This window comes from Harpia harpyja, chromosome 10, assembly GCF_026419915.1.
Source record: "Harpia harpyja isolate bHarHar1 chromosome 10, bHarHar1 primary haplotype, whole genome shotgun sequence".
Lineage (NCBI taxonomy): Eukaryota > Metazoa > Chordata > Aves > Accipitriformes > Accipitridae > Harpia > Harpia harpyja.
Genome location: NC_068949.1, coordinates 15,399,433 through 15,412,727, shown reverse-complemented (window position 1 = coordinate 15,412,727; position 13,295 = coordinate 15,399,433). Strand labels below are relative to the sequence as shown.

General features: G+C 35.0%; 1 protein-coding gene across 4 annotated transcripts in view; it reads right to left on the bottom strand.

Moving 5' to 3' along the window:
• Window positions 1-107: 107 nt before the first annotated feature.
• The window catches only part of BMPR1A (bone morphogenetic protein receptor type 1A), an 85,658-nt gene continuing 72,470 nt past the window's right edge, over window positions 108-13,295 (bottom strand). For all 4 annotated transcript variants that reach the window (XM_052798850.1, XM_052798852.1, XM_052798851.1 and 1 more), the window contains 8 exons: window positions 12,140-12,239; window positions 10,911-11,010; window positions 9,851-9,995; window positions 8,909-9,101; window positions 8,222-8,519; window positions 7,285-7,460; window positions 6,373-6,503; window positions 108-5,334 (listed from right to left, as the gene is read on the bottom strand). In XM_052798850.1, the coding sequence (XP_052654810.1) occupies window positions 5,209-5,334; window positions 6,373-6,503; window positions 7,285-7,460; window positions 8,222-8,519; window positions 8,909-9,101; window positions 9,851-9,995; window positions 10,911-11,010; window positions 12,140-12,239 (1,269 nt within the window). In that variant the 3' untranslated portion in view covers window positions 108-5,208. The remainder of the gene's footprint in view (window positions 5,335-6,372; window positions 6,504-7,284; window positions 7,461-8,221; window positions 8,520-8,908; window positions 9,102-9,850; window positions 9,996-10,910; window positions 11,011-12,139; window positions 12,240-13,295) is intronic.

Sequence of the window (13,295 nt, the reverse complement as noted above, 5' to 3'; positions counted from 1 at the left end):
AAGCACCTGCATTATTTTGTGACCAACAGCACATAAGTATATTAGCTCAAATCTCTTCATTTGGATATCACTACACAAAAAGAACGCTGTACACAGAGGGAACAAAAAAGAGTTACAGAATCCCCCATCCCTTTTATTTTTTCTCTTTTTACTTGATGAGCTTGAGGCAAAATGTTATGGATAAAACCAACATGTAGTGAACTTGCATTATGTTCAAATACAATTATTCAATTTTGACTTGCTTCTGGCTTTGCTGTAAGACACAAATAAAAATCAGAAAGAAACATTGGTTTTACCATTGTGCCCAAATTTAGTCCAAGGAATACAGAGCCTGAACTTATAGAGCACCAAATAATTCTGAACACCACTGAACAATAGAAGTGATCATTAACAACTTATTCAAAGACTGTGGGGAAAAAAACATAAACGAGGTATTAAAAAGTAGGGGATTATGTAGTTACAGTATTATGATTTCCAAGTCATTACATTTTAAAGGCAAAATCTTATAGTAACAAAACACATTACTAATGTGTACTAAAATAAGGTTATTTACTTAAAAATGATACATTGGACATAATCTGTGTACAGAACAAGCAATTCATGGTAAACTCAATAAGGCACCTTCTAAAGCAGATGCTGTACAAAATACATTAGTGTGTTACATTTTTAAAGGAGTATTCTACACTTCTGGCATATAACACACACAAGAGTGTGACCATTTGTCTCGTTCCACTCTCTCATATTTTATTTACATCTTCTCTAGGTTAACTACAATGTTATTTATTCTTCTTGTATACAATATAGTACATTTCATTTTGGGCATGGCATGTCAGAGCACAAATGTCACTACATGATGTGGGCTTCTATAATTGCATTCAATGGTAAAATATTACAAAGCAACAATTACATGAGATTTGTTAAAAAATTAGAAGTAATGTGCACTCCACTTCTGCTATACAAACCAAGGCTAATATACCATGGCTCCATAAAGCACTGTATCATGCAACATTGCCAACCATTTTTAGACATCACCCCTGTTTGGAATAAAGACTGTGGCCACAGCATAAAGACTTTTGACTTCAGAGGCACTGTCAGAAGAATGAGGAAGTGCTAAATCATTCTAACATTTGACAGAAGATGAGAGCATAACTTCTCTTTAAAAATATCTGCAATAGCGAAAGAATGCTTTTTAACTTAATTGCTTTTCAAACATTTTAGACCATTAAAATACAGTCTGTGAAGATGGAATAGATGAAATGTATCCAAATAATTTGTTTTATAAGCACATTCAAATGGTCATTTAGATCAAGATCTAAAATTTGATTCTAGACTACTATGGAGGTAACAAAGTATTAATTTTATATTTTATTCAATACCTCAAAATAGACTAATTACGAAAATAATTGGGAAAAGTAATGGATATTGGGAAAACTGTCAGTTTCTTGAGTAAAACTCAGGAAAAAAAATCCTATATTGAGTAAAACTTAGAATAAAATCAAAACGTAAGCCTACATTTTTCTGTAGGAATACTACGTTTCTTGTGGAAATTACAAGTTAACCAGGAACACAAAAACTTTCCTTTCAGTTGCTGTAACCATAAGAATTATATAAGTGATTCAAATTATTTTCCACCTAACTGAAATCACATGGAGTAGGTTAAATAAACACAAAACCCCCCTCTGTATATGAGTGTTTAAGAACTTGCAAGGCACAGTCGTAATACTCCCCAAGGTATTTTCCACGTTTTTGATTTTTGTATTTAAAAAAACCAAACCAAACCAACCAAACAAAAAAAAAACCCAAACCACATTTGTCAGTTTTGGGGGATATTTTGTTTTGGATGACAAATGCTGAAAATTTTGACCAACAAAATGAGATTAATCACACTCCAGCAGAAGCAGCCTATTACCCTCCCTGACCTTAAAGGTTTCTGAACTCTACAGCATTGCATAAAGCAACAACTTAGCTTTAGAGTCTGCACTAAGTATTCTTAATTATGTAAAAATTAACGGGCTACCTTTGAGCGAAGTTTTTTTTTTTTTCCAAATTATTGTTAAAATATCAGTATAGACATACTTAGGCTCCAAACAGTGAATGACTTTGCATGGAATGTAGGTATGTGCTCAAGTGCTTTATACGACCAGATCCTTTAGCAATACTGTTTTTTTGAATATCAGGGAATCAAGGAATGCTAAAGACCTAGCAGCTCCTGTTCAGGACAATAACAACTGCATATGCATGATACGTTTGAGTATGAACCTAGCAACTGAAGTACTGAAAAATTAAGGTTAAGCTTAAGGTGGAAAGATTTTTTTTCTTTCAAAGATCATCTTTGCAGCAGCCAGCTCACTTCTGTATTAATATGTAAATCAATTTAGCTCTTAAGATGTCTACCAAAGACCACCACCCTATTGCCTTGCACATGCCTAAACAATGGAGAAGAAAATAAGCGAATAATTACAAATTATTGAAATTCATGTTTCCAGCAGTAGCTTCCTGAAGACTTGGGAAAAATGAATTAAAAAATTCATAAAACAAGTTTACAGCTAATAATGCTGTGGCAACTTCTAAAAGAAATAAAACAATATTCTAAACAGGAATGGGTTAATTTAAATGGACCTCCATGCTCTGAAACTTTAAGCTAACAGGGTACCTACATAAACATTTTTCCTTCTTACTGATAAAAATCCTAGAGAAGGAAAAAAAAAAAAAAAAAGCTTATCCCTTACTTTTTTTGGCTCATACCAAATATTTTCCAACTACCTGTGCAAAAATTATGTGCAAAGACATGATTAACAATTTCAAACTCATCGTGTATTTCTTGGCAACGGACGGAGAAACTTTTTTTTAAAAAGCCCTTTATCATGAAGATTGTGGCACAAAATCGTGTATCTCTTGCTCTTTTCAAATAAGTTAAAACCATAGCTGACACACCTATGAACTTCTCAGCCAGAATACATATTAATACTTAAAGGCATTACTGAACAAAAGTAATGACTTTATTGTTTTTAAAAAAGAAATGTCCCTCAAAATAGCTAGTTTTCTATAAAATATGTAGAACTGTTAAATAAAGTCTGTACATCAAAATAAAAAATAAAAATACTGCAATCTTTTGCCTGACCATTTACATTATGTGAACTACAGAATTTTAAAACAAAAAAAACAGGTTATAAGGTTGTAATTGTTCACAAATCACATCAGTTCTGTATTACATTGTTTTCTATCAGTTGTATTTTCAAGGGAAATTTAAACATGTATCAAAACAATCTCCATGTACATATTTTAAGACATCAAATAATCTGGCATAAATCAATCTGAAGTTTTAATATTTTTCATCAATTTTAATATTATTCATAAATTTTTTTCTCCAAATCTCGACTATGGCATATGTGTGTGTGTGTGTGTGCATGCATCTAGTTGTACACATGTACCTAGGACTAGGTGGTGTTTTTTGTTTTTGCTAAAGCACAAAACACACCATATAAATAACTTCCCTTTTTAAAGTTATCTAGAACAAGATTTACAGTACAAAGTTATAGGCACTTAAATTATCAAATAGGTTAAATGGTTCCAATACTGTGTGTTCATTCTTCAGATGATTCACGCATTTGAAGCTTCAACTTGAGTTATGGTACTATTTTCTAACTTCAAAGTAGAAGTGCCAAAGGAGTTATAAATCAATAATTCTGCCTTACAGTAACCTCATGGAGGGGTTCTGGCTTTTAACCAACTTGTCTGGATCAGTGAAGAAAAGGAGGGAACTACAGTTTCCTGTGCATGCCAAATACTTGGCACAATAAGACCAAATTTTGCAATTATGTTAACTTACTTTATCTTCATGAATTATCTTTCAATGCCATTCCTCCCAAATGTGCTTAACTAGAACTTAAAACACCCACTGATTTACCTTGGCCCAATCTTGAATTTTTTAACTGTTGACTAAGTGGCCCACAGACATGGCCTCCTGCGTTTACATTAGGGCAACCCAGCTCAAAATCTTCTGCATGTTGTGGATCTTATCTTCAACAGTTCACATATTCAGTTCTCCTGGTCTTGACCTTTACTGTATTCTCTAATCTTCTGAGTGCCCAGCCTGCGCTTCCTGCCTTCCCTCTTTTGTGTCTGTAAATGAGACTTGTTCTCAAGCCTTTCAAAACTTATCGTCTGCCTAGCTTTGTCAAATGATGAAAAAGCATGCTCCTACAGCTGACCGATTCCCTCCTGTATGGAAAAAAGTTCAGAGCATGACAGGCACCTATGAGTAGGTCCCAATAAAGTAGAAAGGCAAAACACATCATCAATGGTCTTTCTGTTAAGATGTATTCTACAGCAAAAATGCTGTTGCATGTGGCATTGTGAAAAATACGCCAAATTTCATAGTCGTACAGTTATGGAGCCCACTAGATTGTAAGTGAGATGACCAAGGCAGTCTATACCTCTAAGAGAGGTTGTTTCAAGCTCTTTACAGACTTAGGTAGGCGTTCCTTAATTTTTTAATGGTTCACATTTTTGCAGTTCTCCTTGTGACCAAAACAAGAATAGAAATAAAATTAAAACTGAGATTTTGGAAGATAACTTAATGGCAAGGAGTAAATTCTGTAGCAAATCTGTGATCATGGAGCCACAAAATGTATGGAGCCCTGACCATAAAACTTTGTTCATTTAAATGGTTTCTTTTCTATTCCAAATGACAGCAAAATAATCCTGGCACACACATAAAGGCATAAGGACTGTAAAACCGAGTAGTATCACAAACAGATTCATAACCTACAGGCTGTTTCACAAAAACTTGGTATGGATTGACTAGGTTTTATCAGGTAGAAGGCAAAAAAAAAGCTTATATTCTCCATCTCTGTTGAATCCATATAGCTTGTTAGGCTTTCACAGAAAGCACTGTAATCTGAACATTCAATTCAGTACCCAGAGTTTTACTGGAGACTCACTAAGTATGCCTGAAGTCTCAATGCAGCTCAAACAAAACCAAAATGTGTATTTTATCAAGGCTGTCCATATACATAGCATGTAGTGTATAGAGGCTCTCAGTATCACAGTCTATGAAGTACTGAAAGATTTGATTAGCAGCCTGTAGAAGTGTGCTGAGAAAATACACTGAATCTCAGTTATTTCCTCTTCCCACATAGGTCTCACCCATGTTTGAGTGAAAAGATCTAGGAGGCCAGCTTTGCTCTCCAATGTCAATTTACTATGTCAAATCTTTACATCTTGTGATTCCACCATCTTGGCAAGTGTCTTCTTGATCCTCAAGGCAGTGAGCCTTGAGGCAGGATTATGAGCCCAGCATTCAGACATTAATTTCAATATTGCTCTTAAACACTGTAAAATAAAAAACAAAGGAAAAGTATTGTAACAGCTGACAAAGCTGAAGTGTATAATTTTGGTTCACTATCAAGCCCAAATTCTAGAACTCTTAAGTCCAAATGTGCAACTTCTACATTTTCTGCAAAATTGCTGATCAAGAACTATTATAAACAGATCAACAAAAAAAAAAACCAAAACAAACCCAACCCCACAACAAGCACTTCCCAATCCTTCTTGTATTACAGTAGCTGAAACTAACTTAAATGTTTTCTTTACTTTCACAAAGATGCATTACCAGAACTTAGCATTACAACTCAAGAACAGCAGTACAAAAATGGTAGCAATAAGCAGAAAAATCTCTACATATATGGCAGAAAAACTGTAGACAACTTTTTCACTGAAAATGAAGATGTGACAAAAGTTCTGTCAGCAGTCAAAAAATAAGGAAAAAACTGGGAACTCCTAAAAGAAATCGAGGATTTGGGGAAGAAAGGATATGGCATATCTAGCTTGCTATGTGAAACAGTTATGTCTTATTTACTGTGTTCAAGCTGTGGCCCTTTAAAACCACATTTAAATTTAATATTTCAGTTACATCATGGCTTGCCCTGGAATGTACCAGAAAAAAAGGAAAAAAAAGAAAAAAAAAAAAGATGAAATCTACAAACACAAAGAAATCGCTTCATATTCCATGAAAGACGTTATGCCACAAACAAATATGCTATATACGTTAAGACTAATAAAACCAATTAAAAACTCATTTAAGTTTTAGCTCCAATCAACACTCTGAAAAATATTCCACTATCTAAAAAGAAGATCTCAGGTAGAGCAATATTCATACACTTGGATGCTGCTTAAGGGTATCTTTCCCCTCAGACCACTGAAAAGATACATTAAAAATGTGGTATTTTGAGTAGTTTTCTCCTATTGTTGCTGTGAGGTTTTCTGTCTGAATGTAGTCTCTATTTTACAATGTTTTAATATTTATTAAACTAAAATACCCTTCCATATTAATGAACAAACTGAACTAATTTTTCCTTTCAGCATACTCACTTCATCACTATTCCATCTATTTGATACTACTGGGCGTAGGCGTTTGACACACACCACTTCTCTCATGTCCTCGTAGGATGGATCATTTGGCACCATGTCATAATACGGCAACTGATACTCTTCAACAATACCTGGAAATAATTGTGAAAGATCAAGAACCAATAAAAAAATAAAATAAAATAAAAAAATCTATATATCTACTCTCAGATTTCCTTAGCCAGGAGCAAAAATTAATTTAATTCTGTGCCAAGGCAAACCCACCACGCTGTTATACTGTGATAAAAATCTGAAAATTTCACTGTAACAATCAGACATTTACCAGAAACGCTCCAATATTACGAACATTAAGTTTGACAGCTACAATAATTCCTTGCAGTCCCTTCGACTTTGATACCCAACATAGAACATGACACCTTCTAATCCAGTACATGCTACAAACAAACAGGGAGAAAGCATAAGATGGAAGAAAAAGAGAATACAAGGAAAGATCTATAAGATCACAAAAGAAGAGTGAAAGAAAAGGAAGGATGAGTCACAAAAATACATGTAAGGAGAAAACTGAATGACAACAGAAATGCAGGAAAGTATAACAGAAGAATAGTATCTTACCAATTACATTTTAAAAGTTTTATTAACAGCACAGGGGTGAAATACATCTGCATCCCACTATTTCTCCCAGACTAGGCACTCTGCTTTTTGACCAAGGAAAAAAAGCCTGAGATGCTTAATTGTAAGAATCAAAAAGGTTTAGTTCAGTGATTTTCAAGCAGTGCTCTGGACAGACTGTTACTACTGCTTTTAAAGAATGCAACCCTGTTGATATAGCAGGCTTATTATATTATTTCCTGGAGAAGTATTGTTTAAGTGAGACAAGGGCATGGTAGATCTTATAAAGAGTATTTAAAAGTTTACCTCCTGTGACGCAACGCCGAGCCATTTCCCAAATGATCAGCCCAAAACTGTAGATGTCAGCCATGATGTACGGTTGGAAATGGTTTTTATTCAGGCTTTCATCTAGGACCTCTGGAGCCATGTAACGTTTTGTTCCCACTCTAGTATTCAAGGGAACATCAACTTCGTTTGTGTCACTGCATGAAAATATTAGTTAGTGAATTGTGGACTATTACAAGACATGGTATGAAATACTGTGTGACGCAATCACTACACTGCAAAACTCCCATTTACAAATTAAATTCTTTCGTTTATTTCACTCTCAATACTACACTTACAATACATTGTACCTCCCAGAAAAAGATTATCTAGAAAAATGATAGTGAGTATGGAAGTTGAGTTTACCGTTTCTTTTGCAAGACAGTGAAAACACATACGAAAAAACTGAATTAAAAATCACTATAAAGATGAGTATATTTGGTTAACAACCCAGAAAATTATTTGCAAAGGCTTATGCTTTCTTTCAGGCTCTACTGTAGCAAAAGACAATTCTCTGGCTCCATTAAACTTTAAAAATAAGTATTCAATAATACTACTATAGTATTACTTCTTCAATTAAGTTTCAACTCCCTTTACACTGTTCAAATTTTCTATGGGATAATTTATAATGAAACTACATGATAGCAATTACTATGAAAGGCCAGTTTTGAATAATGAATGAATTATAGTCTCCTCTTCCTCTTATTTTCCACAAGAGTCTTTTCATTGTTCTCTTAACAACCTATTTTCATCTCGATGCTTACCAGCATTCAAAGGAAGAACAGCATTTTACTCTCAAAACTGAAAAAAACTGAAAGCATGCAACCAAATGATTCCATCTTCCTTTTAAATTTGGTATCTGGTGCATTAAAAAAAATTATATTAAAGTTTTCCCATTACAGAGGATTTGTTCATCTACCTGTTAAACTTGACTGCAAGACCCAAGTCAGCAATGCAGCAGGTTCCATTTTTCTTTATCAAGATGTTTTTACTCTTCAAGTCCCTGTGTGCAATAGCAGGCTTGCCTTGTGTCCCATAAATTTCTGTGTGTAGATGGCACAGACCACATGCAGCAGAATATGCCAGTTTGAGGAGAGCCCTGTTGTCTAGTGTAGTGCATTTCAGGAAATCATACAACGATCCATTTTCATGATAATCTGTAATCAAGTAAAGCTGTGTCCAGGAGCCGGTGCCTTTAATATCTGCAGCTATGAAACCTATGAAATATAGAAACAAAGTTACAATTTATTTGTACGTAATTTTTTATACAACAGATTTAGTAAGAATTCCTAAAGCTGTATTGTCTTGGACTGTATCAAAAGATACCTGTTGCCCTTATTTTGGAAAACTAATGTAAAAGCTCAGATTTCAACTATACATGAGGTTACCATTCCAGTCTTCCAGCAAAGAGGTTGCAGACACGTTTCCAACGAAGAGCAGCAAGATTCTACCCTTCAGTAACATTTTATTAGCATACATTAAGGGACACCCATCTGGTTATTCCACAGAAGCCGCCACATACCCCCCCAAGCCACCCACTAAGAAGTCCCCCTCCTTCACCCTCACACAAGCCCTCCAGTAGCCAAACAACGTACTGCTTCCTTACCAAGGATGTTTTCATGACGCATTAAAACAGTCTGGTAAATCTCTGTTTCTCGGAACCAGCTGGCTTCTTCTGTGGTGAAAAACACTTTCACTGCGACTTTTTCACCCCTCCATTTGCCCATCCACACTTCACCATATCGTCCTTTTCCAACTTGCCTCACCATCTGAATTTGTTTGGCAATAGTGCGCTGAACCTAGGGAAGAAAAAAAAAAATAAATGAGGGGAAGGTAGAAGAGGGAAACCCAGCGATTAACCAAAACTACCTGGACAAGCTGCTTCTCAAGCTTGGACTGCTTTGAATTTTGATCCCATTGTAAAATTTGTTCTATAATATTTTCCACTATTCCCATTTCAAACTCGTTATTGCTGCCTCCACGGAAGAATTGTGTAAGAAATCCAAAAAGATTAAATCAGCTCAACTTCTTATTTAATTCAGACGCATTCTCTTGCATTCTGTTTGTTTCTATTTTATAAATAATTACAGTCATCTGTCTCGGCTCATTTTTATGCAAGTATTAGATAGGATGGTGAATCAAAAATGATGAACAACTATCAGCCAATAAAAAGCAGATCTATTTTATCAGACAGTGGACACTAAGGAAAAAAAAATCTTTGATTTCGTTCAATTCGATACTTGTATTATCCATTCATTGCATTTTTATCTTAATGTCTGTAGGCTCTAATTTTTCTTTATATTTTGCTGATGCCAACAGTTTTCCTAACATATAATCTAACTTTGCACTTCATTTTAGTTAATTATGTGAAGATGGGCTTTCATACATGTTTAGTTTGTACTGTATCTTTCACAGTAATTGCATATAAAATAATTAACATATTGTATGGATAAACTGCTTTGTTCTAGGCATTAGGTACAAACCAAACTTTGTATTCGATGGACAGAAGTTCAGTGAAGAAAAAAAAAAATCTTAGTTTATGATTTACCAACAACGGTAGTCCCGAACCACTCCCAGAACTCTGTGACTGGTCAATAAGGTCTTTTAATGACTCCCCAGCTGGAATAAATGCTTCATCTTGTTCCAGGTCACGATTATAACAGTGCCTTTTTGCCATTGACTTACAGTAATGCCTGCAAAAATAACAGAAGAAGTTAAGCCGAACTCCAAAACACTCTTCAAAATGTGGTAAACTGAGCTAAGAAAAAAGCTATTTAAATGTACAAGTTTTCTTAGAAGAAAAAAATAATAATCAGATTTTATTGTTCCATTTTTTTTCAGAAATGTAACATATTTTTTTAATATTAGGAAGTTGTTGTAATGCAGGTAGAGGCACGTCAGTTTATTATGAGTCAGGCAGAAAACCAGCATTTTTCATACTCAGCTCACAGGCAGTGTTACTAGCATAACATCGATGGTTTTGGTTTAAAGTAACAGACTGAACCTTGAACTATGGCAGATGAGGCTGACACATGCACATTTCTGCTGAAACTGCTAGAACAACGATCACCTCCAGCACAGGGCTGGAGCTGACAGAAGCAGGCATAGTCTCTTAAACTGCACCTGCATGAACTGCCATAGCTCAGCTGGTCAATTATTTAGTTTTGAAACACAGCAGAAAAAGTTACAAAACACATCCTTGTTGCTTTAGGCTTGCAAAAGCATTTCACAAAAGTAAATCTCAGAAGTAGATGGAATTTAACTCTCAAAAGTGACTGAAGATCCAAAACCATAAAAAGCATTAAGATATTCCTGTTTACTGGATGCTATAGCATCCAAGTTATATGTAGCTTAGAAAACTGTAAACACTTAGTAGCCAGAGGAAAGGATCAAATTCACTTAAATTCTATGCTGTGAACATTTAATTTTACCTAGCAATGCAAACTGCTATCCACAAAAGTGTGAAATTAAATTAGAACAGTTTCACTTCCAATCTATTTTTGTCAGAAATACATATGATTAACTGAGTACATTTATAAAATAACTGTTCTGTTTACATGCATTTGGGAAATTAAAAAGGTTGCCAATAAAGAAAACGCTTTCCTTACTTGTAACAAAAGCAGCTAAATAAGATGATCATGACAATTATGCAGACTGCCATAGAAATCAACACAGCCATCCAACGAATGCTGCCATCAAAAAGTCCATCTATTTAAAAAGAAAAAATGAAAAAAAAGGAAAGTTTCCAAAGTCTATTAATTAAACATTTATTGTAAACGGTTTATTTAGGGATATTTTAATATACTGTGTATATGAATGTGCACAAACTGAAACACAGGAGTTTTTTTCTGAACATCAAGAAATACTACTTTACTGTGAGGGTGATCAAACACTGGCACAGGTTGCCCAAGGAGGTTGTGGAGTCTCCCTCCTTGGAGATACTCAAAAGCTGTCTGGACATGGTCCTGTGTAACCGTCTCTAGGTGGTCCTGCTTGAGCAGGGGGGGTGGACCAGATGATCTCCAGAGGTCCTGTCCAACCCTCAACCAGTCTGTGATTCTGTGACAGTATGTGGAGCCACTTGCAAAATGTCAGAAACTGATGGATATAACATAGCAGTTCATATGAAATTACACAAAATCTATAGTGTTTTAGTGTCAAAGTAAGTATTTACACCTGAAGAGCAGAGATAATTCCATTTGGATGACAACAAAAAAAAAAGGGATTTAACTTGAGATTTTGGAGTTGTTGATTTTGGTTCACTCTTGCTGGTTTGTTCTTAGGAACAGAAATGAAGGATTTACAGCAGTAAGATTCTGAGAAGGTATTAAGCAACAGTTAAACCAGTATGAGTCGCCTAGCAATGAATGAGTAAGCGCATGAAAATATAAACTCTTTTCACTGGGAACAACAGAAAAAAGAGGATGAATTTACAGTAGGTAACAGTTAACAATGTCGGAATACTTTTTTTTTTTAAGATACATTCATCATGACAAAAGCACAGCAGAGATTAGGAAAACCATTTTAAAAATAAAAGAGAACAGGCTATGGAAACAGAATAAAAACAGATCAAAAGATCACATGCAGATCAAGATATGAGCAAACTGAGTAAGAGAATAAAAATACCATGAGTGACTGATGGAGGAAAAGATTAACTTGGAAATAGAGTATGGAAGCGCAGTACAGTGCTTCATATCAAAATTACTTAGTAAGGGAAAAAAAAAGATCTGTGCAGTACTGTAATTAGATTTTCTCCTTATTTTTATCTGTTGATCAGGAAGAACAGAATCCACATAGCATTTATTATTAGTAGTGTGAACATCTAGAAGCTGTTTACCTGTACTATCAAGTGGTGGTAATGTTGGTTGTAAATCCTGATTGCAGAAATCAGTCCGACAGCACTCAATTGTTCGACGTAATTGTGCTTTAGGTGAGTCCTGTTCAAGGAGAATTGAATAAACATTCAGATTTTGAAGTGATCAGCTAGGACAGGGACAGGTGATGCTACAGATACAACACAGCACAAACAAAAGTTTAAGCTATTTTATTTAAAAAAACAGTTCAACCTCACCATTTAATGTATGAGACAACTTCACAGTGGCAGACAGGCATCATCTAATCTCTTTTGGTGCATGCATTCTGTGTTCACATTTTTTTATTTTTCATGGAATTTTTTTACTTGGTGCACAGAAATAGATGGTTCCTACTAAAGTTGCTACTTCATACATTGCAAAATTTTTAAGCTTGGTCAAAAGCAGTTAATTGTCTTAAGAGCAGTATTTATTTAACATACAAAAAACCCCAATCCCTTTAGAAGTTTTTCTCTTGCACTCATCACAGCAGCACTGTTTGCTTCAAAAACATCTTCAGAACACCATATAAAAGATAGAGGAGCATGAAAATTAATCTGGAAGTAACACGCTAATATAAATACAGGAACAATTTCAGGAGGTCATCATGGCACCTCAGGTCTGATTTGCAGTAAGCCTAAACATTCACAGCTGTAACTGAAGTCAACAGTGCTTCCAAAAAGCAGTGCTACTGACAGCTACGTTATATAGAAGCTCAAGTCCTAGAGACTTAAAATTGAGTATCCAAAACACTGACAGCATTTGGGGGGGGTGGGGGGGGGTGGGGGTGGTGGGGGGCGGGGAGCAAGCAACCCAGCTGGTGATTACCTTTGAAAGCTTTGTTTAATGTAAGCAGTTTGAAAAACAAAACAAAACAAAACAGCAAAACCCAGTCTTCCAAGGCAATATTCATTTGCCCAGCTAGGGCTATATCCCTGTCTTATAAACAAATCCTGGCTTTATCAACTGTTTTCAGTTCCAACTTTTGTAACAGATAAAGAAGTTCCAAAGGCAGCAGTCTACTTAATTATACCCCTTTAAATCAAAAGCAAGTTATATTCATGCAATTAACGATACACAACTCTTCTAGAAAGGGAAAAAAAGTTTTATGTTGGACAGGAAAACATACACATTTGATAAACT